Source organism: Myiozetetes cayanensis, unplaced genomic scaffold, assembly GCF_022539395.1.
Source record: "Myiozetetes cayanensis isolate MyiCay16 unplaced genomic scaffold, myiCay2020 scf17, whole genome shotgun sequence".
Classification (NCBI taxonomy): Eukaryota; Metazoa; Chordata; class Aves; order Passeriformes; family Tyrannidae; genus Myiozetetes; species Myiozetetes cayanensis.
Window position 1 is genome coordinate 8,860,965 of NW_026087378.1, and position 25,728 is coordinate 8,886,692.

Below are 25,728 nucleotides of genomic sequence, written 5' to 3' on the forward strand. Positions count from 1 at the left end.
CGTGCAAAACACCTGTGCAGGGGGCAATACAGAGTTGTCACTCCAGCTATTTTCAGTGAGGATGTCATAGGAAATACATCATCAGCACTTCTCAGATTTCCTTCCTGTTGGATTGCTTTATCCATATCACCATTAGAATCAATCAGGTTGTTTTCATTGCACTGGCACCCTAAAAGAGCAAAGGGCTCAAATCTACTTCTCACTGTACAAAACACGTTTATAAAAAAATATTGATCCCTGCCCCAGAGAGCTCACAATCTAGAAATAAACTCCAGTTGGTTTTATTTCTGAGAAGGATGAGCAAGGGATAGCTTTGGGTCCAAAAATTAAATTTAGATCTTCCAGTATTCAGATTCTCCTTCAGCAATCCCAGAGGCCTGACCAAGTGCCAGTACATACCATCCCCATGGACATGCCCAAAGACTCCAATAACACAGCCCCAGAGAGACCTTGAAAACACAAGAAGCTGGAAAGTAACATTTCCCAAACTCTTCTGCTGGAGAACCCACTTCCACTTATACTCTTGAGCTGGAAATCTCAAGTATGATGTGTTGGTGCAGGGGGTTTTGCCTTACCAAAGCCTGCTCGATAAGGAGGCAGAAGAGAATGGCATTGCCCACTTCTCTGAGGCTCTGGAACACATCGGTCTTCAGCTCTGCATACTCAATGATGTCCTTCAGCTGATGGTGGAAAAACTCCAGGATTCCTTAAAAGACAAGGAAAGACAGTCAGAAAGAGGGCAGAATCATCCTCTGGTAGCTTGGGTAGAAAGACAATTTGTGCCTGATATTTCCTTAGTCACAGATTGCAAGCTGCAAGTGCTAAATGGATACACAGAGACTGGCACTGGGAAGAACTAACATGCAGTGTCTTATCCTGCTTTCAGTAACCCTTGGAAAATAGAGAGTAATTCATATGAATTCTTTGGATTTCCACATCGGAGGAAAAAAGAGGTTTGAGACTAATGGATGACTTGGTGCTGGCTCATGGAATACCAGCCAGAGTTTCTGACTGCAGACACGCTGCAAAAGTCTCTGCACCAGCTAAGCAGAGCATTTGAAAAATATCAATAAGAAACAATATAACAAAAACATATACATATAAACAATAACAAAAGCTTACAAAATCCTGAAAACAAAACAGAAGCTACCAGAAGACATTCCCTTATCTGTGTGTTCAAAAGGAAATCCTCAGCGGGAGGTTTCCTGGAGAAGTTTCCTACACACGTTCCAGTGTCAACGGCAAAGCAGCTGAAAGTGTCCCAGCAAAGCCTGGCTGCTCGTGGCACTGCCATGTCACGTGCCCAGCCTGGTTTAACTATTAGTGTGGGCCTGAGTAAATGCTGCACCAACACGCTGGTGAGCTCTTGCTCAAGCATCCCTCTGCAGCACCCACCTGGAGAGCCATACTCATGTCTTGGCAAGCGGCATATCTTGGGCATTACTTCGATCAGAGTCTTCACGTACTGCAGGATGGTGCCCTGGAGCTGTTGGAGACAAAGGGAGGTTAAAGAGGAATGACAGGTCTCCTGGCATTGGTTTTGAAAGAGGCTGGTTGAGGTTGGGTCCACATCTGACAGGACAGGATGAAACCTCAGCAGGAGTCCAAGAAGAACTTGCTTAATTTGGATTTCACTCAAATATAAAATCCAGCCCAAGTGTGTGGAGTCAGAGAGCTTTTATAGCTTCCTCATAAAGAGTAAATCACAGCTGCATGGATTTTCGAATTCAAAATACAGCTTGCTGTGTTTGCACTGTTTGCAGCTGAAATCCAAACAAGGCTCAGTCTTCAATCCAGCTGGACTTGTGCTCCTAAACCAAAAAGCATTTTACCAGAGCTTCCAAAGGAGTCCTTCCCCAGCACAGGAAATGCTCCTTCCACCTGAGGAATAACACTGGATACTCAGTTTAATAAAGAATTTACATTCATGTAGAACAAGTTTCTGCAGAACTGATGTTTTGCACTAATATGGATTAGAGCAAAGCACATTTCTTAGCTTAAAGCACTTGCTGACATTTGCTGTTACACACCTGCATCCTGTAGATACATTATCTGGGATTAGAGACTAAACTCTATTTAGTCAAACATAAAATCTTTGTGCTGAACACGGTCTGATCCTGGTGGAAACACTCCATCATCCCACAGGAATCAGTGGGATTCCTCAGCAACGGTGAAAATCAGACAGACTGTGCCTACAAGTGTTTCATTGTGGATCAAGGGACATGAAGGCACCCAGATGTGAACACCCTGAGCCCAAAGCCCACACCGAGTGTCCTGCCTGGACCTATCAAGGCGTTGGGGTTTCTCCATCACCAGGGTCAGGCTCAGAATTACCAGGCTCTTGACGATCTTCAGCAGCTCCTCCATGACCACTGCGATGCCCTGGTAGCCAAGAAGGCGGCAGATTGTCTTGAAATGAGGTGGCCCCACAAAATTGCGGTAGGAGCTGTAGATGTGACTGTAGGCAATGTTGAGAGGCTGAGAAATTAGAAGCACAGTGACAGTTACAAAGCAGTAGCGACCAGACCTGTAAGTCATTCTCTTATCACAGTATTATGTTCCATCACTTCAAATAATTGTTAAGGAAGAGAAGGAGAAATAATAAAACCCATGACAATTTCCATTTCTACTTCTTGTGGCAAAGAGGGGATTGCTTTTCTTCCTGTGTAGTCAGATATATTCTAATCTCAACACACTGTCATGTCACAAGGTTTATTATCCTGCTCTGTAGCAACAGCACTTTCATTTCCAAGTTAATTTACTCTCCCATACATTTCCAATCAAGTATTTCAGTTCAGTGGCCCTTTGCCTCTTCAAAACCAAATTCTTCTCTACTAAAATGAAAACCTTTATATGTATTTAAGCAGACAGATTTTTTTTTTTCCCTATGGACACTTCCTTTAAATGAGGCTTATTAAGAAAAGCAGGAACTGCAGCCACTGAGTTCAAGGGCAGCTGGAAGGGACATAGAAAAGATCCTTTTTGCAAAACTCTATATCAGCTTCTACTTAATAGACATCCCCATGGATCTGTGACACGGGTAAGAATCTAACCCTGGTCTAGGAAGAACTGTACTCAGGGCACTGGCTCCTGGAAGTTTTTAGCGGCAGAGAACAAAAAGTGATTTCCAGGAATGTACCCTATCAGTGTCATCTTGGAAATGTGGAAATCGCTGTAATGTTTTATCACTGGAACATTTACAGGATCCTTTTGGTGAGTGAAACAGAAGTAGGGGGAATTAATTCACTTGTGTGATCTGCAAGAAAAAGTACTGAAAATCAGATTTAGCTAAGACACCACATGCTCAGTGAGGGCTGTGCTACTGTGTTGGCATCACAATTCAGCCCAGGAGAGAAGGGCTGCACTCTCCCTCCATGTCCCTCCATGACATCTCCAACTACAGCCTCAGTGAGCAGCAAAAATGCAATTCTTGAAAAGATTCTTGCACGTAGTGCCCCTTCCAGCAAAACACAGATAAACCCCTGGCTCATGCTTACCAAAAGATCTTTCTCAAACAAAGGTAAGAAAACAAATTAAAACCTATCCCTGTGGATATTTTGGACTCCACTCTACAGGGATCCCCTGCCCTGCCAGTAACAGAGCAAAGGGAGTGCCGGGATCAAGGCACTGAGGAGGTTTGGGTGAAAGGGAGCAAAGGCTGAAGCAGCAGAACAGAGCAAAATATTGTCTGTACTTCACCCCTGCAGCAATACAGTGGCTGAAGGCTCCAGGTGTCCTCCAATTCTGACTCACTTCCAAAAGATTTACTTTTAACACCTCATCTGAGCTACTAATGAGTTACAAAGCGAAGTCATTTGCTAAGAATTGGAAAAGCATTTTCTTCTGCTCTCAGCTACAGCATTCAGCAGACTGATGTACTGACCACGCTTTCACAGACTTGTCAGATGCTTTAATCAATTAATTTTCACTCATTTTGTTACAGCTCCATTGCTCTGGTCCAGCTGCCTGCTGTAATTCCTTGGTGCTCTTCGAACTAGCAGAAAGAAGCACAGTTAGAAAGTCCCCTATTTTCCATGAAATATAATTTCTCCTCCTGTTCCTGGTAGGTGAAAATAGACTTTTAATACTTTTAAAGTATAGAAAATCTGCCTTGGGGGCTCATTCACAACGAGCATGAACTTTCTCTCCCATTAAAACTGAAAAAAAGGGCCCTGAGTGAGCATGAGCCAGAGTTTAACAATTATTTAGGCAGACAGAAGCCTACTTTCAAAACTCCTTAGATGCCAACTCCTGTTCAGAGAATGGCATTTGAGCATCCTACTTAGTGCTCTGTCTGCATTCTCAGATAACCAAGTCTTTAAAAACCTGTTTGGTAGAGACAGATCCAAAGCCACTAGTTACACACCCTGATACATCTGAAAAACAGCAATGGTTTATGTTTTGAAAAGTGTGTCTGTTTAAACACCAGGTAACACCCAGCCTGGAATATTTGCCAAATGGCCAATACGACCATCCCAGAGGGAAGTCAGTGCCCCAGGGCCCCAGCCCAGCCATGTTCCCACACCTTGTGCTGTTTAGGCTTTTGCAAAGCACCGTCCCTGCTCCACGTCCCCAGAAACTGCTGTGTTGCAGGGGTGATCCAAGTGGCTCTGAGATGGCTCCTTACACTTTCTTTCCCTGTCTCCCTGTAGGCTCCTTTAGCCTGTTATTTTCCCCAGGCTTAGCACACCAGGGCTAGAGGGGAACAAAATATCCCCATTTCAGTGGGCTCATGAATCCACACTCATTTCTGGAAGCCTCTTTGCAACTCCAGAACCAGCAGACAGGACTTCTGTCTGTGCACCAGCCTTGGTCCCCTGAGATGGGCTATCACCACCAGTACCCAGTTGTAGTGCAACTGGTCACAATGGGACTGATATTTTGCTGCATGGGCAGCGAGTGGCCAGTGCTGCTGCACAGCCGCCCACCTCGCAGCACTTCCTTCCCTCTCAGTGGGATAATGGGGCTGGAGAGCAGCTCTCAACTGGGCTTTTCCCTCAAGTGGAGGTCTCAGCAATTAGCCTGATGGGGAGAAGACACATTTTAGGATGTGCATTGGCTGCAGACGAGCAGGATGACTCATCCCTGCCTGCCTGCGAGATGAGGTAGGTTCATGGAGCTCTCTGCAGAGCCACACAGCGCACTAACAGCAGGCTTGCATCTAATAATAATACTCTGCCAGCAATTAAAAATATAACTCCATTTAAGGGTGAGATACACAGCTTGGGGTAAAGACTGTAGGATGTAAAAAATGACACCAGTGGGTATTTTAAGAGAAAACAGCTGAAGGTACATGGCACAGCTCACTCCCCCACACTGGGCGGCCGCTTCCAACCCCTTGGAGAGACAAAGCAAAGCTCTGATCCTGAGGTCTCTTGGGAGCAGCAGCTGCTGAAGACACTGGGGAGGTTTGCCCCAGCTTTCGTTTGGGGCCAGATGGGCAGGTTTTGGGGATGGGAGGCTGGGAGTGCAGTGTCCTGCAGAGCCCAGGTATCCCACCCTGCACCCAGGTCTCAGGGACGGCCATCTGTAATTGTGACCATGTGGGGAAGGACCCTGCATTGCTTTGGAAGATCAGAAGGTTACTAGGGATGCTCCAGAGCAGATTTAGTAGCAAATGAAGCAAATCAAAACCCAGTTCTATTTCCAAATCTTTGAGCTTGTTGTTGGCCATCACCCAGAGCTGTCTGAGCTCACCTGAGAAAAGGCAGGGTGAGTTTTAGCTGATAAAATAGATCAGAGAGAGATAATAAACAGTACTGTTCCAGATTTCCCTTGGAAAAATGAAAAGCTAATGAAAGAGAGATACAGAGACAAAAAAGGACTTGCACACAGCCCAAGACCAGTCAGGGCTCCCAGCCAACCTAACTGCAGTGCGACAGCTGAGATGGTGTCTTAGAAAGTGAAAAACAATTCTGACCAGAATTGCCAGAGGAGGGTCTCTAATCAAACAGCCTGAATATGGCCTGGTTCCTTCCCCTGATACAAGCAACCTTCACTCCCCTCAAGTTTTTACCATATTTGGCTGTATCAGCTGGTTGCTGAGACTTTCATGCAAAAAACCCACATATTTTCTAGCTGGGATGGACAGGACATGCAAGCTGGGTAGCACAGCCCAGCAGGTCGCTTGGAGGGGATCAGCAGCCCCTGCCACCAACACCTCCTGCAGCGACCACAGCTCCTTCACACCTTTGGGCTGCTGTTGCAGACAAGGCAGCAGAAAACAGAGCGGCTCCATCCTGTTCACATACCGTGACTATTGTTACAAGCAGCAGCAGGAGGCATAGGTTACATCTGCCCTGCACACTTTGGGGAGCAAATTCAACCACGGAAAGGGAAACAGGGATTTCCAGTGATTCTGGTGTGACCCTGCATCCAGCAGTGCCAAGAAAAACATAAGCGCTCATGAAAATACATAAATGAAGCCCAATCTAAATCATTTACAGAGCAAAGAAGTGGTTAGTGAGCAGTAAATAGTGGGTTGATGGTAGTTTTGCAGCTTCTTTGTTGGAGGTTTGGCAACCTGCTGTGTTTATAAGTGGCTGAACGACAGATAATGACTCAGTCTCTGCTGGCCACTGGAGCATGCCCATGGTTTGCATCCTATGACGAGGAGCGAGACATCCTAGGCAGGGCCACAGCTGGGTCCACCTGCAGATATGGGAAACATCAGTGCTGGAGCAGTCCTGGCACTGGCAAGGTTTTGGCACCTTCCCATCCTGGGAAGTGAGAATTTCAAGCTCATCACTGGTGCAACCTTGATTTTGGGAGCAGGTAATCCCAACACCTCTGAAAGCTTTGCTGCAGTTCCCTTAGCAAGCGGTATCAACCAGATGGGTGTTAGATAATGTGCAGAAAGGTCAGCAGGATCCTTTGCTGGCTAATCCAGGTATTCCCATTCTCCTTGGTTTCCTCTCCTCCTGCTAATGCATCTCATTTGTGAACAACTGAAATTTACTTTCAAAGCAGCTATGATCACTGATAAACTCAGCCACCCAAATGCCATAAGGAAAAGGTTATCCCATGAAAATGCTACCATCTTCTGTAATCCACCTCTCTGAAGCTGGGATTTGTATCCTCAGCTCTCTCCCTGCAGGCAAAGATGTAATTTACTCACAGCATGGAGCCAGCTAAGAGGTGCCTATCCCCCTGCTCTTGTAAGCAGGACCAAACCAAAGGCAGGAAGCCACCTGAGAGCACTTTCATTTCCATCCCTGCCCATAATTATTTTCATCTCTGCTCCCAGTTTTCAGCTCGCTGGCAGATGTAGCTCAGCTGCTCTCACAGAGACAGAACGGAATACAGATCTTGAAAGACAAAACCATCCAGAACTGTGAAGTGTCAATCAAAAGCAAGGGTCACACATGCTCCCCAGCCTGTAATAGCCCCTCCTGATGCAGTTTGCATTACCTATTGGTATCTAGAAGATCTTTGAAAAGTTGCAAGCACCTTTCCAGGAATGACATGAGTAACTCCACACCCAGAACCAACATTTCTTTTGGGAAAGTTCCTCTCGAGCACATTTTGGCTTTGGAGTGCAGTGAGATATTGTTCAGAGCCTCTCCTTACCATGGCCAGTGACACATTTGTCCCCTCCCGGCCACAGACTCGAGCTGCTCTCCTGAACACTGCTGGGACTGGCTTTGCCTCTCCCTTGCCCTCTCACCAGACTGACAGGGGACATCCCCAAGTTGTCTGACATTCAAAGAAGAGCCTGTCTTTAATCCCACATAGTCCATCAGGAGGTCGAGGTCTTTGAAAACCCAGTTCCTACTCCCATCGCAGAGTTTGGAAAACATTAAAAAGCTACTGGACGTTGCTGCACTTCCAGGGATAAAAATCTACTGCTTACTGGCTTTGGCTTAAATCAGTAGTTTAAATGTGCAAGAAATCATAGAATTAAAGACCAAGTCCCTTAGTCAATGTGCACCACAGGCCAGAATCCCACATTTCATAGGGTGTGCCAGTGTGTCTGTCACCCAGACCTTGCTGGGGGTAAGTGACGGTCTTGCTGAGGAAAAAAAGAAAACCCAAACAAACCAGCAAACAAAACTACCTGCCTTTGTTTTTTCTGCCTCAGAAACACATACTTCTCCCAGGCAGAAGCTTTTCGGGATAACATTCCCAAATCACTGAAAGATGCCTGCCCATCCTCTCTTGCTGGTTGCCATGGTGAGAGATGACGGAGCCCCAGACGGATATATAATACAAGGCAGCGCGTGGGGAAGGGATTCAGCAGAGGCAGGAGAGAGGAGAGTGGTGGGGAGAGGGGAAGGCACTGCCAGCCCGTGGCCACTCTGTCACCAGCACCGAGGGGCACCGGGGACCCGCCAGGGAGGTAAGTGCCAGCCCGCGGCTCTGGGAGGGCTCGGCCATGGGCACATGTGCTGCTCACCCCTCATGTAAGAGCGGTCAGAGCAGTTGTTGTTAAGTTGTTAAGCTCTTTGAATGACTGAAGGAAAGTTGGTTACTGTCGAAGAACAGAGGAAGAAGGAAAAAACCAAACCAGCTCTATTGCATGCAGGTGCTGCTCTGAGCGCTTGGCTGGTTGGGAGAGAGAACCAACGGGGGGCTCAGAGAGCACTTTGGGGATCTAAAGGAGTGATGTGCTCAAGTGATTTGTGGCTGTTGCTAAACAGTGATTTGTTACTGCTGGGGGAGAGCTTTGTTCTTGTACCTCATATATTTGTATTTCCCTAAAAGCGCTGATTTTATATGTCACCAACCTACAGATTTTACATTTAAGATCCTGATATTACAGTGTGACATGCTGCAGGAACAGAAAGAGAAACTCTATTAAGCAACAAGTAAGGTACAGAAAATGCAGCAGCGACTTAAACCAGTGGATTAACCATAATGATGCTTTTTAAATGGCATTTAAGGGTAAAATCAAAATATCTATTGATTGGCACCTTCACGAGGCAAGTTGGAGCTAGTTTAATAATCACTTTATGTTAATCACATTTGCAGCATCCTTTCTATTTCATGGAAAATAAAAAAGCTAAAAAATGCTTCTGATATAGACAAGCAGTCAGAGATTTTTTAAAAAATCTAACTGAAGTATATCCTATGCCCCAACTAGGGGTTTTCTGTTGTTATGAAGCAGGGTGATACAGTAGTCTGGGCAACAGCAGGATTTATCTTTTGTAATTTCAGCCATCCAAGACCTAGCATCTAACCTAAGTGAGCCAGGATAGTCCTGAAACCAATTTTAGGGCCACTAAACCCAGTGGAAAGACTTCACTGGTGTCAGTGGCCTTTGAGCCTGTACATGAATCAGGAAACTCAGCCTCTGCCTGCATCTGGTTTCAGGGGCACGATGAACATCGAAGTGCACAACATCACTTACACCAGCGCCACGGTCTCCTGGGCCATGAACAACCCCTGTCCAGAGAACTACTACCACGTCATGTACCGCCCCAACTGGAACAGCGTCTTTGCCGGCTATTTACGCCAAAACTTCCACCGCGAGGAGCGAGTTCCTCACCCCCTCAGCTCCCTCGTCCTCCACCGGCTCACGCCATCCACCATCTACGTCCTCTGCATCACGTGCAAAAACTCTTACCCCTCCAGCAACCACTGCACCACCTTCCACACTCTGGACAAAATCCCCCTGGTTTTCGGCGGCTCTAAGCACGAACCCACCACCTCCATGTGGATGGTGAGCAGCCTGCTGCTCCTCTGCTTCCTTGCTCTCCTGGCCTACGGCTGCCTGCAGTTCTGGTCTGCACGGTGCCACCAGGCTGCCAGGCTGAAGCATCCTGACACCAGCCCTGAAGAAGTGGTCGAAGGAAGCAGCTCACCGGAGGAGCCCCTGAATGATGGACTGAGGGAGGAGCTTCTGGAGGTCCCCATGACCACTGTGCTGATGAGGAGCTCCGGTTTCATGAGGGAGAGTCCCTATAGCTCCCCTCACTGCTTTTTTTCCTATAAAAACAGCGATGATAAAAGGGCCATCTTGCCACAGCACGGCCTTCAGTGAGAGCAAAATAAAACAAGATCCTGCTTAGAGGTTTGGTTCATCCTCTCCTTCCCAGCTCTTGCCAAGAGGACTGTCCATGTATCCACGGCAGCTGTCTGTCCCAGGGTAGAACACAAGGCACAGACAGTGGTTCCAGGGGGAAAGATTTTTGTCAAGTGTGAAAATATTGTCATTTGCTGAGAATTTTAAAAAAGAATCCAAGTCAGCTCTGTGGGAACAGCCAGGTTTGATGGACTGTAGTGTCATTAGTTCATCTGCATCAATAAGGTAGGTTCACTTCAGAGTCATCTATCAATATAGACAAGAAATAAACTCCACTGGAGTAGTTTCACACTTGAGTGATCGTCCACTAGTTCACCTCCCAAGCCCTCATAGTGCCTGTATAAACAGTCATTGCAGCCTGAGAAAAGAGCTTTTTGTCAGTATTAAGTGGTTTATATTTCCAGACTCAAGTGCTTTAGTAATTCCTATTTTGAACTACAAACGAGATTCCTGAAATGGTACCTTCCTTGGGAAGGTACTGCATTGGAGCACCAACATGCTCACCTCTCTGTGCATTTAGATGGTTGGGGCATCTCTTAACCTTGGGATGTTATGGGGAAGAATATGGGAAAGCAATAGCAACAGCACAGTGAATCTGCTTCTTGCATGGTCTTTTAGTTTCATACAGCAATGCGACCCTGCACGTTTGCATCCACCATTCTGTTATTGAACTAGTTCTTTCATTTCTTTCTTCCTAAATAAATATTTCCAACATCCACCCCTTCTGGCTGCTGTGGCTCATTTACTGACCTTGGATCCGTAGAGGTAATAGGGCTGAACATTGGCTGGCTTGTCCCGCTGGGGTTCCTGCGTGAATGGGATCGCTGTCCTCACAAACCTGTGGTGGGCACAGGAGATGGGAAGTGGTCAGAGCCTGGCTAACTGAGAGCAGATATGGCACGGTCTGGGATGACCTATAGTTGCAGGCTAATTAGAATTCATCACCTGAGCTACATGAACTGGAATGCAAACTCCTGCCCCAATCTGCTGCTGGTGTAAAATATCAGTGTAACCTACCAAGGTTTGTTCTCATTTGGGGCAGGCAAGAAACCCACATCTGAGCCACTACCAGAGCTCAGCCAGCTCTCAGCCACTTGCAATCACTGTTGCTTGACTTTGTTACTATAATCTTCAAGGCCAACTGGAGATGGTGGGCTTCAGCTTTGTTTTAAGAATAACTGTTGCATCTCATAGGGAGTGCAAATCTCACCACAATGCAGGGGAATTTTATGTGGCAGGTCTGACATTCTGGAAAGAAAAGCAGCGTTTCCAGGTGGCCCCTTCCTTGCTTTCCCTCCTCACCTGTTGGTGGATCCATTGTAGCAGTAGTTGGGTAGGAAGTCAAAGTTGAGCTCCCAGAAGACGTGGAGGGTGATGCGCCCATAGGGCGCGGACACGTTGTGGTTGGCCTCCCGGAACATGGCATCGAAGCTGTCCAGGGTCATGTGCTTGCACAGCAACCTGTGAGTCAGCCGATTTATTTCCAAGAGCCACTCCAGCTCCTGCAGCACATAAAGCAGCAGCAAATGCAACATATTACCAAGATGACAAAAAAAAGCAGCTGGTACAATTGCCAGGGGAATGGTTTTATATCCACACATACACACAGAACTAAAGATATCAATTTAATTCAGTGGCCAAGGCCAGTTGCACTTCCACTCTAGGGGGTGCTGGTCCCATATCTTATGAATCTAAAGGAAGTAAAATTAATTTGTTCCCCACTGAGCACTGGGTGGTTTTCACCCCAGAATCCTCCAAAGGTGGAAACATAATTTTACACTACTTGACTCTGATGTTCCCGTAACATATCAAAGACAGCAAATCCTGCACACACACAAACAGTGTCACAGCCACCTTCATCCAATGGGGAATTGAAGTCAAGATTTCCTTCTCCCAGCTTACAGGCCTCTCTTATAGCTCTGCAAAGTCTAACTGCTGACTGTCACCTTATGATTTATGCAAATACTTAATAGCCCAATAATAATGCAATTAAAGCTGCATAAATAGAAACAGTAGAGACTCGGCCGCATAAAGGAGGATACATGGCTGTCTGAAACCTACTGTAGGGGGACTGAAAGCAGAAGACAGTTGACTGTGTATCCATGGCAGTGTATTATTCTCTCTGTTCATACTCGCAGTCAATAACAGTTCTTACCACTATGGATGTCAGGTCCTCGCTCTCAAAGCGGCTAATGGCCTGGTCTAACGATTTGTACATCGCTGCCGAGATGCGCTGGGTAATGAGCCTGTTCAGGTCAATTGATCTACCCAGCAACTGGGAAAAGAAGAGATTTGCATGTTATATACAGATGGGGAAAAGGTATTCTATTTTTTTTTTTTATTTTTAACAGACACAACTTAAAACCAAAAATCCAAGTCTGTTAAAATGTGAAAATGGCGATGTAAAGTCAACTTAGGAGGGAAGGTGGGAATTGTGGAGCACAACTCGTTTTCCCCTCGGGCCCCAAGCTTTGAGTGTGGTGTGTGAGAAACAGGTTTAGTCCTTCTCATTCCAGAACCAGTTTCAATTGAGCCCAGCACTGGGATGCCCACTGTCACCAAATGGATAACAGACCAGCAGTGATGAGTACCGGAGTCTATTGCTTGCACTGTACCTGGACGTGCCTCTGCTTGAGCAGTGTTTCGTAGCGGTTGGATGGTGGGTACGGGATGATCACCCCGTAATTCTTACATTCAGCCCGGAAACGTTTGTCCAGTAAAACACTGAAAAACAGAAGCAGTGTCAGGAAAATAGAAACATACACTATCAGCTTCTCTATGGATCTTTCCAGGGTTGTTTTTGTCCTTCTTTTAATCTTGGCTCTGAATGCCAAGAAATTTCCACATGCTAATACCTCTGCTTACACCCCTAAATCACAGAGCAGCAGGTGTTATCTGGGGACTGCCATGCTTCTGTTTTACAGCTAAAACATTCAAAAAGATAAAAAAAATGTGCTGAAAGATATCACTAGTGCCAGGTACAGGGGTGGTCCCCAATCTGCTGTGGGAACATTTGGTTGGTGATGGTGATTGCTCTCCTTCTCTAAGGCCAAATGTGACCTAGAGACAAAACTCCTTGCAAAGTTACACCGAAGACTTGGTTCACCTTTGGGGCCATGAGAAGAAAACTCTCATTAGAGTTCATCCGTGCTCTTTAAATTGCTAAGAAGGAAATGTCACAAAGCTTCTATCTCCCCACAAGGGAGAACAAGTCCTGCTGCTTTACTAGGGTGAGGACAAATGCATATTCTTGCTTTGTAGAGATGGGAGGCTTCCACTCCTCTGCCTGGTACACAAACAGAAGTCAAGCAAGGACATGTTGTCTCGGTTTGCTCTTCTGCTGCTCTCACAAACTGTACTCAGGCAGCTACTCAGGATGCCAATTGTTATTTTTTCAGTTTTAACTGTGTCTCCTTGCCACTGTTAATTCATTTTTCCCATTTACACTGGTCTGACGTGGACAGCCAGCTCCGTGGGACAGGGATGATCTATGTTATTGTCTACTTGCAGCAGCTGCTCCCTGAGGGGAACCTTTTGGTTTAACAGCAATTTGGATGCAGTGATATCATCAGTCACCATCAGCAGTCAGGTTCTCCTACCTGCCAGCCATTGCTTTATAATAGGCAAAGATCTGATCTGCCAGCTTGTACACAAATTGATCAAAGCACAAATTCACCTGGGGGAGAAAAAACAAGACTTGGTGAGGGTGTCACCAGCACAGAACAGCTCCTTCCTACGCATGCTACATCAATACAACCCAACACAGATCTCTCATTTAAAGACAAACATGTACTGAAGGTCACACTATCTAAAAAACACACTGCAGTTCTCACATGCTAAAGGTAAGCAGAGAATTGCAGCTACATTTCCCTCTTCCAGTTTGTGCATGTTCCTGGTCTCCTACCCTCCATCATCACCCTCTCAGGGAATTTCTCTTTTTCCTCTGATGTTCCATGACTCTCTGCACATCAGACAGACTCTTCCACGTTCCCAGTGTTTGACTGCCTTTGGCTTCTTTAGTCCCCCATGGGTACAACTAGGTTGAAGCCCTCAATCAGGAGAGTCTGTAAGGCCCCTGGAAATGCTGATCTTTTGAAAACTTCTCAGTTTGACAGGATATTTTTTTGAGGAGGTGCCTATAATGAATTCACTAAATTGCTGTGTGGGGCTGTCAAGCAGGGCAGTATGACCCCAGTGAGCTCTTTCTATACAATAAAGATGAAGAGAACTTACTTCAGCTTCAATTTCATCATATAGGAACTGCTTTTTGAACTTGGTCAAAGCATAGTATGCGCTGTCATTATAGAGGTCCAAGGGGTACAGCACATACCTGAGGGGAAGAAGACAGACCATGTCTTAAATTAACCTTGGAGCATATCAGCGTAAATGGCAGGCAGTGCATGTTCCCTGCTCAGTGCAAAAAATGCTTTTTCCCTGACTTCATGCCTATCAATGCCACTCCTGCCAGCCCCTCAAATAGTCCCTCTTGCTCCTTGGGTCCTGCAGGAAGTAGCTACAACACACCTGGGTTTGAGCTGTGACTTGTTCAATCAACACTTGCTTCTTTCCAACCTTTACAAAGGCTTTCATCCTGTTCTCACTCTACAAAGTGCTCTGACAATGGCCATACAACAGAACACCAACCAGGAAGACATTATGAACATAATTACACTTGCCTAACAGCAATGCCTGTCCTTATTTATTATGCATTAAAAAAAAGAAGTGTGTTTAGGTGGCTTAGCCTGGGCCCACCCCTCCTTTTGGTCACACATGCTGTCTGACTGTGCAGGCAATGGCACCACCACGTCATTCCCACATCCCAAGGGAGCAGTTGCCACCTGCTGTTTATGGCATATAAATAAGTGCCAGTGCCAGGAAGCTGCCTCTGTGTGTCTGCTGATGAGGTGTTCATACAGTACCGTTCATGTGACAGCAAGTCAAGAAACATCTATTTACCTCCCACATCAATAGACTGCTCATCACCACCCTACCCAAGACAAAATCCCAAGCCCCAGAATGTGCACAGCCCCAACACAGCCCATCAGCTCTTACTCCATCATGGAGGGTTCTTTGGTTTCCAGAATATGGTCCGTGAGGATCCAGGGCATGGACATTTCGATGGGGAACTGGATGCGGCGGCCCATGGTCAGCTCCAAGAAGAACTCCCGGAACCAGAGCTGGGACAGGTCGCAGCACTGCTGCAGGGCTTCTGAAATGCAGAGGAGATCCCCCCGTGGGAGGGCACCCATGTTACCCCATGGAGACAGCAGTGAGGACACTGCACAGGAGGCAGCTGCTGCAGCCTCAGACTGGACTGGTTTGGGGTGTGAAATATTTTTCTAGGATGTCTCTTTTTAAACCCAGACCCTGTTCATGCTGTCTGAGCACTTTGTAATGGAAGAAGAAAGAAGGGATCATCCCTTTTGCCCCAGAGCTTCAGGGGGAAAACTTTAGTGGCTCAGAGTTACTCTGATTCTGAAAATTTCTGAAATCTTCCAATTTATTCTGTGCCCAATGGCTCAGAAGTTTGTCTGGGACAGAAAGAAAATTCCAATCCTAGAAAATACACTACCACATATGGCTATTTGCTATTACTGACTCAGTCCTGTTCACACAGTGATTACTACACAGAAACATGCCTGAATCAGGCAGAAGTAGGATATTTGGAAAAAATCAAGGAAAATATTCTGCATAGGTCAGTGAGGACCACAGCTGATCTACCTTTGCCTTTCTGAGCATGAAAGAGTTGGATTCAAGCCTCCCTCTGCCATAATCTCACCACTGATGTTGAGAAGGTGGGTGAAGAAGAAGGACTGCTTATGGAACTCCTCAATGGCCAAGACTATTGGCCCATCCAAGCTGCTCCTCAGAGTCTTCTTTGAGCCACTCTTGTCTGCTATCAGGGACTCCAGCATGGTCCTCACCATGTAAAGCTTTGAAAGAAGGTGGATATGCAGTTACTACTTTCCAGTGAGACACCACCACACAAAGCCGTGGTATTCTGGAACAAAAAATGCTTCTCCCAAGTGACAACCACTCTCTGCACCCATAAGCACCTACTCATTAGAGCCAGATAAAATTACACCCCTAAAAAGGAAAGCTTTGGGAACTACACAACTAATTAGGCACCAAAACCACATTTAACGCAATAGCATGAAGACTGTGGGAAAGACATGAAACCAGCTGGTAATCCACAGGGTGGGAGAGTCTTATACATGGCTATAAGACCATTAATTCCCTACCCAGATTCAGACATTTACATACCTGTGTGCTTGACGGTCCTACTGCTCGTCGTGGGACTTTAATATCAAATCCACCTTTAGGATCCTTCTCACCTCTCAGGCAGGGATCGTTTGGAGGCTCTCGACCTCCCTCCCAGTCACAGATCGTCTTCCGAATTGCCTGAAGGACACTGCAGTGGGTGGGAGAGGGAAAGTAGTGCCTAAGCTTGATTTTACTTCAAGATGAAAACATTCACCGCTGTGCACACACGGGAGTAAAAGTATCTGAGGTGGGGACACGCACAGTTGTTACTGGTGGAGTCATGCCCAAGAGTTACCTCGGGAGGAGCTGCTGGCCCAGGAATGTTGGCTGGTTGTGCATGCTGAGTGCACGCAGAGCCACAGGCTTATACAGTATAAACGTGTTCCACAAATAAACACACGGGCTTTGCATTGCACTCAAGGGCAGACTGACCTGATCAGGACGTTCTTCTTCTTCCTGACGGCCTGGCGGAGCGGCTCCCGCAGGGTCACCTGCGCGAAGTCCTGCAGGGCTGCGTAGATGGTGTTGCGGATGGCCTGGTTAAAGACACTCTCCATCCGGCCCATCAGCACCTGCAGACCTTTGATCATGGCAATTACCTGAAGCAAACATTAAAATCAGAGTTATCTGCTGTTTTTCCGTTGCATGAAGAGGTCCATAAACCCAGCGTTAGAGAGAATTTGGGGCTGAGCTAATTCTGCTCAAGTAATATAGGTCCAGTGATTAGGCAGCTAATTTTTTGGTGTTAGCTGCTTTACAGATCACAACAAGCTGAGGATAGGATTTACACCATCAGTTTCTTCCAAGTGACCCCTGTCCCCAGGCAGGCTTTGTTTCCACTCTTGATCTCTTGCTATCTTTAGTAAAACACAATCCCAGGAAACTGCATGTGCTCCACATGTGGGTGCATCTTGCAAAGACCTGCACTCACACCAGGGCACAGAATTCCTTGTCCAAGAGTACAGAGGAGCAAGCCACAAAAGTTAAGGCAATATTCAAACCACCTTGGGCTGTGTAAGGCAAGATGAAGGTGCGAGGGTCTCCCATAGCCAGGCTCAGAGGACTATTTGCACCATCAACAGAGAGCTGGACCAAGAGCTGTATTGGGCTTGTGTGCCAAGTTTTTGGTAGCGAGGGACCACAGGGGTGGCTTCTGTGAGAAGATGCTGGAAGCTTCCCCCATGTCCAACAGAAGCCATGTCAGCCGGCACCAAGACAGACCAGCCACTGGCCAAGGGCAAATTAAGGTGTAAATTAAAGGATGTGGGAACCCTCAATCCTTTAACATGGGCCACAGGGATGAGGAACTGGCAGAGTACAGTAAGATACCCTTCCATCCTCTTCCCCTGGCCTGAGGAACACGCACAGGAAACCAGCAGTGGCTGGCTCTGACTCTTGTGCAGTTGGAACCTACCTCCACAAAGGCAAACTTCTCTTCACTGGTGTAGTTGTATCGGGTGGCTCTCTCATACTCTTCGGCTGTTCCTGGGCAATCCTTGTTACAGAATTTATCTGTGGGATGAACCAGCTTCCAAGAGTACTAGAAGATGGAAAGAGACAATGTCAACATTGCAGTGAGTGAGAAGCTGGGCTGGAAAGACTCAAGAGGGCCTGTGCCAGGAAATCACTCCCTAGACGTCACTATAGTTGTTTGACATTCCTATGGGAGCAGAAGTTGTGCTACTTCCTATCTTTATTATTAGTGTACTGAACACTGGTTTTGTTTTTTGGGAGGTTGCCAGGCATATTGGGCTTTTGATATCCTGTCTTGAGATGTGGTCAAAATTTTTCAAATTAAGAAATTCCATCATCATTTGAATGGCAGTTTTAGTTGCTCATGACCCAGACTCATCCCAATCAGATTTCAGGTCCAGGGTGAGATGACCAAGCTCTTTCTCCATCTGACACTCGGGGTGTTCAGGGTCATTAGCTGCCCGATCTTACTGTGTCTGTTAATGGCTTAGTTAGGTGGCAGGAAACCGAGCCCACCTTCCCACAGTCTGTTCCATGCCATGCTAAAACATCCACGCTCACCTGGGAAGGGGAGGATGTTATACACTCACCACTTCCATGACGTGGGCACTCCACTTGGACAGCAGCTGCAGTCCCCGTAGAGCGAGATCAAAGAGCTCCCTGTACTCTTCGTCCGATTTCTGGCTGTCCAGTCCTGAGCCAGTGACCACCTGCAGGACACCACATCACCTCAGCAACTTGCTGCAGGGGCCTCACTCAGCCAACAGATCTCTCTCTCAAATCCCAGCTGAAATGAATTCCTGTGAACTTACAATCAAGCTAAAATTGAGAAGGGCATATACTGTCCAGCAGGAAAAGGGGTATAACTTGGCAAGACTCTTTTCACCCAGGCAAAATCTATTTCCTGTAGAGAAATGAGTCTGACCTGTAACCTCAGAGCAAATAACTTACTCTTACTATTCCACTTTCCCACTCCTTTTAGATGGTCTAATACTACTGAAATCCTTGAGAGTCCTTTACTGATTAGAAGTTCAAATAAGCACTTACAAATGCCAAAAAGGAAAAGACTCAGAATGCTACGATTCATTAAACAAACTCTGATTAATGAGGATCACACATTTGCATCAGAGAGAGCACTGGCACTCAGTAATGAAAAGAACAGAGATGCCCTCGTGAACTTTCCTCAAAGCCCTGCCTGAGAGCTCTGTGTAATAGAAAAGCCCTATTTGCAAATCATTGGTGTTCTGACATCTGGCTGATAATAAACATTTAATTGCCAGGTTTTTTTCTGCTTATTATAATGAATCTGTGGTCAAGGAGCAGAAGCTGTTGCAAGTGATCTTCTAGTGCACGTGATTTTGCACCTAAAAGAGCCTTTCATAACTTGCTTTTTTATTGCTGGATCGAGAAGTGCTTTGTTCCACCCATGTCCTTCGTCCCTCCCACTGTGGCAGTCCATACTCCTGCTACATTGTTCTCTCCCAGCCTGGTCCACCTAACGAGCCTGATTACAGTGGCTGCACCCTGTGAATGACTGACCTCGCTGTTGCTGTAGCGAGCGAGCTCTGAGATGAAGCGGATGTGGTCATCTCGGATCTGCACCATCTGCTCACAGATGTTGTACTGGGGGCTTATGCTGCTCTGAGTGCATGTCCACCTGGGGAAAAAAGCAAAGGTGTCAAGGACAGGGCACAGGGCTCCACTCAGGCACCCCAGGGACAGCTGCTCTCTTCAGCTCAACATGCTCCAGACATGCCACCTGCAGGGCAAATGTCAGCCTGTGCTGTCTCTCATGTCCACTGGTGTGTGGGGTCTTCCAGAAGTGGTCTGATGGAGACACCTGCCTCAGCTTTCAACCTGAATATCTCTTCTCCATCCACCCTGAAGGCTGCTGTCAATGTTGGGCTCAACTACCCCCAACAGCAGAGATGGCTATTTCCCAGACCACCACTGGACAAGCTTTCAGTGATGAAATTTGAAGACTTGGTATCATTTTCACCCTTTCTGCTAAACCTAAGGATAATCATCCCCTTTAGAAATCACCCCTCCAGGTCTGGGTTATGCTGCCTTCTCCTACAAAGAAAAACTTTGCAAGGGGCCAGCACAGGAATAGTTCTCCCACTGTTTTTCGTTCTGGCTCATGCTACAAGCTCAGTGAACAATCTTGAGTGTAAATCACAAGCAGAATATGATTAACTGAACTAGATTTTCATTTGCATTGAGCCACATGTACCATGGAACAGTGTAATGACATCCTAAAAGAAGGTGGCACTCCTCTTGCAGAGGCACAGTCATATGAAGGAATGGTACAAACCAAGCCTATTAATTTAATATAATTTTCCCTGTAATGTATTAGCCCCAGACATAGAACCAGAACGGCTCCACCAAAATGGTTTGTGCAAGCAAATGTCTCTCAGCAAGATTCTCGTGTCTTACTCTGTCAGTACATTGTAAAAGTTCAGATTATGCTTTTTTCCCCCCCTAAATTATTGTTCATCTTATGACAGATAGTCATGTTCTCCAATCTAGACTGGCCATACCAAAGGAAGGTGAGAAACCTGCCTCTGATATGGACATAGACACAAAGACATACCCTTACAGATAACTGCACTTGTTGCCAGAATTTGAGGTGGTAGAAGGTCCTGGAGGTGCTGGGCCACGTCATCCCTGGTGAAATCCATCCTCCCACAGCCCCATTGTTCGGCTCTTACCCGTTTCCATGTCCTGTGCTCCCCACCGGACAATCGGCAGGTTAGCAGGAATGGCCAGGGCTGCACCAGCCCTCCCTGCCACACACAACCTAGTCCACAGTGCAGAGACAAAGCGCCATGCAGGAAAAACACCAATCAATTCCACTTTCACGGAGACAAGGAGGGAAAGAAAGTGACAAAAACAATATTAGTAAGAAATGGGGATTATGTGGAACCACCTTGGCAGTTAGTGTTGGGAGTCCCATGCAATTTGCTGGGAAAGCGAGTGGGGAAGAAACACTGGTTAGTAAGGCACGGCACACAGAGCTGGTAAGACAGATTTCAAGACAGACATTAAAATCGTGAACAGGTAAACAGCCTGTGGGCTACCCTGGTTTTGAGATGAGAAAATGAGGAATGCCACTGACACATGTTTCGTTGAAATGTGCTTTCTGAATGATTTGAGATAAAAAGGTGCAAATTTTTAAACAATTTTTCTCTTCCAAGTTTTCAAAAATATTCCTTAAATTTACATTATGCAGAAAAATTTTTTTGTCTTTTTTTTTTTTTCTTTTTCCTCCCAATTTTAATTGAAAACCTTTTGTTCAGGAAGTTTTGCCGTGTCGTTTTCAAATCTCTCCTGAACAATTAATTGGCACTTTTCAACCAGCCTTTGTGGGGGCTGCTCCTGGTGGGCAGAGAAGCCAGACCCTCCGGGGTGGAAGGGGACGAGCAAACAGAAGCGATGAGACTGCTGGTTAGTTCCTGTCCTGCTGAAGAGACAGCCCAGCCTGGCTGCTTCTCACAGACACCAGAGAAATCTGACTTCCATGCAATACAGTCCCAGGGGTGAAAGGCCACAGCCTGATGAAAGCCAGGCTGCCACCATCCACTACAGCCAGACCCAGCTCAGACAGGCTTTGCTTTATGTGCGGCTGCAGACGCCATTCCAAGGATATCCAAACCTAACACCGATTCTCCTAGCAATACCTCAGCGTGATGCAAAGCTACAAAGACAAGTGGGGCCTTGCACATGCCTGGTGCGACTGAAACAATCTCTGTGAATTCATCTGACAGGAGCAGCCTGTGAGCCCAGGCTCGGAAGCAGTGCTTTACACTGCCATGCTACTCCTGAGCTCTCAACAGACTCCATTTCTGCCCTTCTTGCACAGTATTTGGAATCACAGAATCACTTAGGCTGGAAAAGACCTCTAAGATCATCGAGTCCAACCTCTGACTGATCACCACCTGTCAACTAAACCACAGCACCAAGTGCCACGTCCAGTCATTTCCAGTTCATCTGAGCCCCCCAGTTTCATCCTCATTCCTACTGTCCTTCTTCATGAAACCTGCCTGAGCTAGAGGAGATGCCCTGGCTACTGCAGAGATCCACTGCCGTGTTCATGCTCTGGAGGATTTTGTCCTTGAGATGCAAAAATGTGGATTAAAATCTCTCCAGAGCAGGGACACGCTGCTCACACTCACACATCTCACAAGCACTCAGCGCTGCCCCGATCCATGCACCAGACGCCTTTCCTTCCTCCTGCCTCACTAGTGGCCACCCAGCTCCCTCCCAGCCCTCTCCAGTGGGCACAGAGGTACAGGCATGCCCGCTCCCCTGCCTGCTCCCAGGGGGATGGTTACACGTGGGGTTGGAGCTGGCTGCACACACAGGCACTCGGGGCTGGCGAGGACATCTGCCCATGCAGGGACGGGGACACACGAGCACACAGAGCTGGCACTCACACCTCACAGGGACACACACGGGTACCCGTGCACAGACCTCACACACACCACAGAGCTGCAGCTCCCACGGCTCTCAGGACACACACAGAAGCCAAGAGACATTATGGCAGGCACTCACTTGGATTTGTTCTCCTCATAGTGAGCACTGGTCTTAATGTATCTGGCCAGTTCTATCTGCATATCGCCGAATAAAGGAACCACCTGCAGCTGCTGGAAAAGAAAACAAAAGATGGTTGAAACACGGCAGAGAGAGCGAGCCTGGCCCCAGCGCAACACAAGGCACTGTGGAAAGGCATCCTGCATCTCTGAAGCTTTGGAAAGCGTCAGGCTGTTTAAAGCAAGGTGCAAACCTGGGCCCAGGGTCATTTCACACCTAGTAAGAGACTGAAAATGATGACAAGGCTTTCTCTGTGAGGAGGATCACTCCCTGTGAGTGCTCTGCAGCCCTGGGCTCGCCGATACCAGGCTGGTAATGGCCAGAACAGTTCAGTGCTGTAATCAGCCAGAGGAAAGGCTCTTCTTACAACAAGAAGAGAGAAGCTCATTCCTGAGTAGGGCATATTGTCTCCTACCATAATCCTCCAAGAGAAGAGAGGGATGAAAAGCCAGCACATTGGTATTTTGGACACCCATGGATGTGGTAACTTTCCCCAGGCACTCAGAGTGTACTTTAGCACTGTAGCTGCTTGTGATGTGTCTTAAAACTTCTCCATAAAGAGAAAGACACAGGCAGTATAGCATGGCTTTACTTGCCCTTTACATCTCAGGAGGATTCGGATGGGAAATAAATTCCAAGCACACTGAATGTACCTCAAGCTCAGACAGGTCCCTGCTTCACTAAGCTTTCAGCTGCAAACAAAATTCAACCAAGAGCTACTGACATTTCATCAATAAAATATGAAGCTTCAACTTCACCCAGCCTAAAAATCTTTGCCCCAAAATTCAGGAAAGTTGACGGCAGATTTCCTGTCATATTATCACACAGTTCTCTTCTCAGGCTGAGTTGTGTGGAGGGTGTGTAATGCTGCCATCAGGAATTCCCAGTAGCCCTTCCATAAAAGGTTTAAATGAAGGGCTAGTTCATTTTCACTACTCAAATTCCTGGTCAATCCACTAGAAATCTAATCAGAAGGCAATAAGCAGATGTAGTAAGAGGAGTAGTTGGTCTTTCCTTATTGAGATCTGATAGTCTGGAGTGGTACTTAACTGATTAGGTGAGACCACAGCAGATGGTGGAGAAGTGCAAATGGAAAAAAAAGCTGGAAAGGAGAAAGTTATTCCATGCAATGGAAGAGATTTTACCTGGTTCTCCGATGGCCCACAGCACTTTGCAACGAAGAGCAAATCTGTTTGAATGCACCAAGATGACCAAACTCTACAGATTACACTGGAGGCTTGATTTAAACTGAGATTTACTTTAATTGGCAAAGCTGACCTAGGGAAAACACTGAAGACTCTGAGGAAAGGCATGATAAATCACCTTTGCAGAGCTGCAGTCCTGAGCAGTCTGCCCAGTGACTGGAGGCTGTTTGACCACCTCATTACTGCCCCATCCATGAGGTTATGGCGTTTGTGGCCCCTTGCTCTCAGGGCTGTCTCCAGGAGATGGTGCAAATTGGGGTAAATAGGTCCCCACTTGCTCAGGGCAAGGATGCAGCAGCTGGCACACAAACCTGCATGAAACCAGCTACCTGGGCTTGCCTGTTCTCTCCCCTGCACAGACTCAGCACATCCCCTATAAACTGAACCTCAGGTCAACAAGCAGGGAAGCATCCTCTATCCAACACCACAACCAACCTCTTCTTCCAGACTCCTCATCTGATCTTTGGGTAAAGCAGGAGGCAGAATCCACTGTGCCCTCCCCAAATCATCACCTTCTCATTTTCCCTGATGTGGAGCAAATGCTGGTAACAGAAACTAATCTTTCCCTCTCAGGAGAAAGATTAATACAGTGAAGGCAAAAGTACTCTGGGAGGACTGCTCAAGCTTAGAAGGTCTCAAAGAAAACTAATTGCTCTGTCTGGGAAATTATTCTGCTGTTCTCCTGCTATACTGTTATTCTTTGCTGCCAACACATTTGTCCCTTGCCAGATCCCACTGTGGCTCCTAGAGCTCACCTGCCCCAAACCCAAAATGCCTCCTGGATCCACCCTGTGTGCAGAAGCACTGCAAAGGAGGCATCACTTTCCCTGGGGTGCTGTGTGGGCTCTCAGCCTCAATCTCTGTCACGGGTGGCCGGGGTGTACACACACCAGACTCTGGCAGGCAGCCACAGGGCTATCCCAAACCTCTCTTGTGCTGAGTGGCCCCATGGCAATGCAGCCTGGTCTCCAGCTGCAGATCAGCCCGTGGCTGGACTCAGTCTCACGTGTGCTTTGGCAGAGGCAGGTTGTGTGACTGCTTCCCACTCTGCCACTGGGAGCATCCAGTTTCCACGGGCCCTTCCCCAAAACCCACATCTCAGATAAGACAAAAATGGTTTATCAAACCACTGGGTGACCCTTTTGAGGATCAAGCTGAGCACCTCCAAGTCCCAGCTGACAAGCTGCCCAAAAGGCTTTTTCTGTTCTACAGGGAGAACGTTTTATACACAAAATCAAACTGACAGATCACACGTTGGTTTGCCAGCTGTGTTCTCTTTCCCTCAGCTCAGCAGCTTGCCGAGGGAAAGAGAAGCACAACCATCACCTGCACAGACATCAGCAAACCAGCCATGTTTGCTGGTGGCCTGAAATCACAGAGACTGCAAGCGTGCCTCAGAAATGTGCAGAGAGATAGAAGTGATGTCGGTCTGGCACATCCTTCCCTCACCCACCAAACAGCCCACACACCCTCCCCATCCTTACTCCCTTGGCAGGAAGCAGGCAGAGCTGCAGCAGCAGCTCCCCAGCTCCAGCACCAGGGCAGCAGAGCCAGCTCCAGGCACTGCTCACCCATCCACAGCCTTGCTGGCACTGAGGGCAGGCATGGCCCACGCTGCAACTCTGTGTCCATGGCTGGTCACAGTAATTCCATTCCTCAGACTTTAGCCCAGATAATTCCTCAACCCTTTGGATTTTTTGGACCTGTAAGTGATTCCTGTGGTTAATTTTTTGCTGGCAGCTATGTGCAATGGTACGGGTCACTAATCCATTGGTCTGCAATAACCTCCAGCCTCACCCAGACAGGTCACTGACCTTGAAGAATTTGTCTATTTTGCTAAGGTTGATTCTCTTCTTGGCATCCAACTTGTAAATGTTGCTGACATTCCCATCCATGAGATACAGGCCAAACCCCATCACCTGGAGAAGATGGAAAGGCAAGGTTTCATTGGCATGAAGTCAGCAGCACAAGTCAAAGACAGTTCTCCCTGACTTGGCATGAGGAAAGACCATTTCAGGCTCCTGTGCCACCTGACACTCCTGAGGAGACTGTCTGAAACATGCACATATCTGCAAGGATGCACATGGTAGGAAGAGGACACGAAATAGATTGCTTCTGTTTTCTGTGCAAAAACTTGGTGCTTCCTTTGGCAATTTGTTCCTTCTGTCT

General features: G+C 47.1%; 2 protein-coding genes across 5 annotated transcripts in view; one reads left to right on the forward strand and one right to left on the reverse strand.

Moving 5' to 3' along the window:
* Positions 1-25,728, reverse strand: part of CYFIP2 (cytoplasmic FMR1 interacting protein 2) — a 52,877-nt gene that overhangs the window by 12,639 nt on the left and 14,510 nt on the right. For 3 of the 4 annotated variants that reach the window (XM_050311841.1, XM_050311838.1, XM_050311839.1), the window contains exons 9-26: positions 25,374-25,478; positions 22,316-22,407; positions 19,301-19,418; positions 18,352-18,471; positions 17,703-17,828; positions 16,721-16,887; positions 16,289-16,436; positions 15,804-15,957; positions 15,077-15,233; positions 14,258-14,354; positions 13,624-13,700; positions 12,640-12,748; positions 12,180-12,299; positions 11,327-11,526; positions 10,775-10,862; positions 2,335-2,478; positions 1,396-1,486; positions 576-706 (exon numbers count right to left, since the gene is read on the reverse strand). In XM_050311841.1, coding sequence (XP_050167798.1) covers positions 576-706; positions 1,396-1,486; positions 2,335-2,478; positions 10,775-10,862; positions 11,327-11,526; positions 12,180-12,299; positions 12,640-12,748; positions 13,624-13,700; positions 14,258-14,354; positions 15,077-15,233; positions 15,804-15,957; positions 16,289-16,436; positions 16,721-16,887; positions 17,703-17,828; positions 18,352-18,471; positions 19,301-19,418; positions 22,316-22,407; positions 25,374-25,478 — 2,244 coding nt within the window. The remainder of the gene's footprint in view (positions 1-575; positions 707-1,395; positions 1,487-2,334; positions 2,479-10,774; positions 10,863-11,326; positions 11,527-12,179; positions 12,300-12,639; positions 12,749-13,623; positions 13,701-14,257; positions 14,355-15,076; positions 15,234-15,803; positions 15,958-16,288; positions 16,437-16,720; positions 16,888-17,702; positions 17,829-18,351; positions 18,472-19,300; positions 19,419-22,315; positions 22,408-25,373; positions 25,479-25,728) is intronic. The other variant, XM_050311840.1, reaches the window with a different exon arrangement.
* On the forward strand, positions 8,246-10,742 carry FNDC9 (fibronectin type III domain containing 9). Its single transcript, XM_050311842.1, has 2 exons — positions 8,246-8,338; positions 9,313-10,742. Exon 2 carries the CDS (start codon positions 9,320-9,322, stop codon positions 9,980-9,982), a length of 663 nt encoding a protein of 220 aa, XP_050167799.1. The 5' UTR covers positions 8,246-8,338; positions 9,313-9,319; the 3' UTR covers positions 9,983-10,742.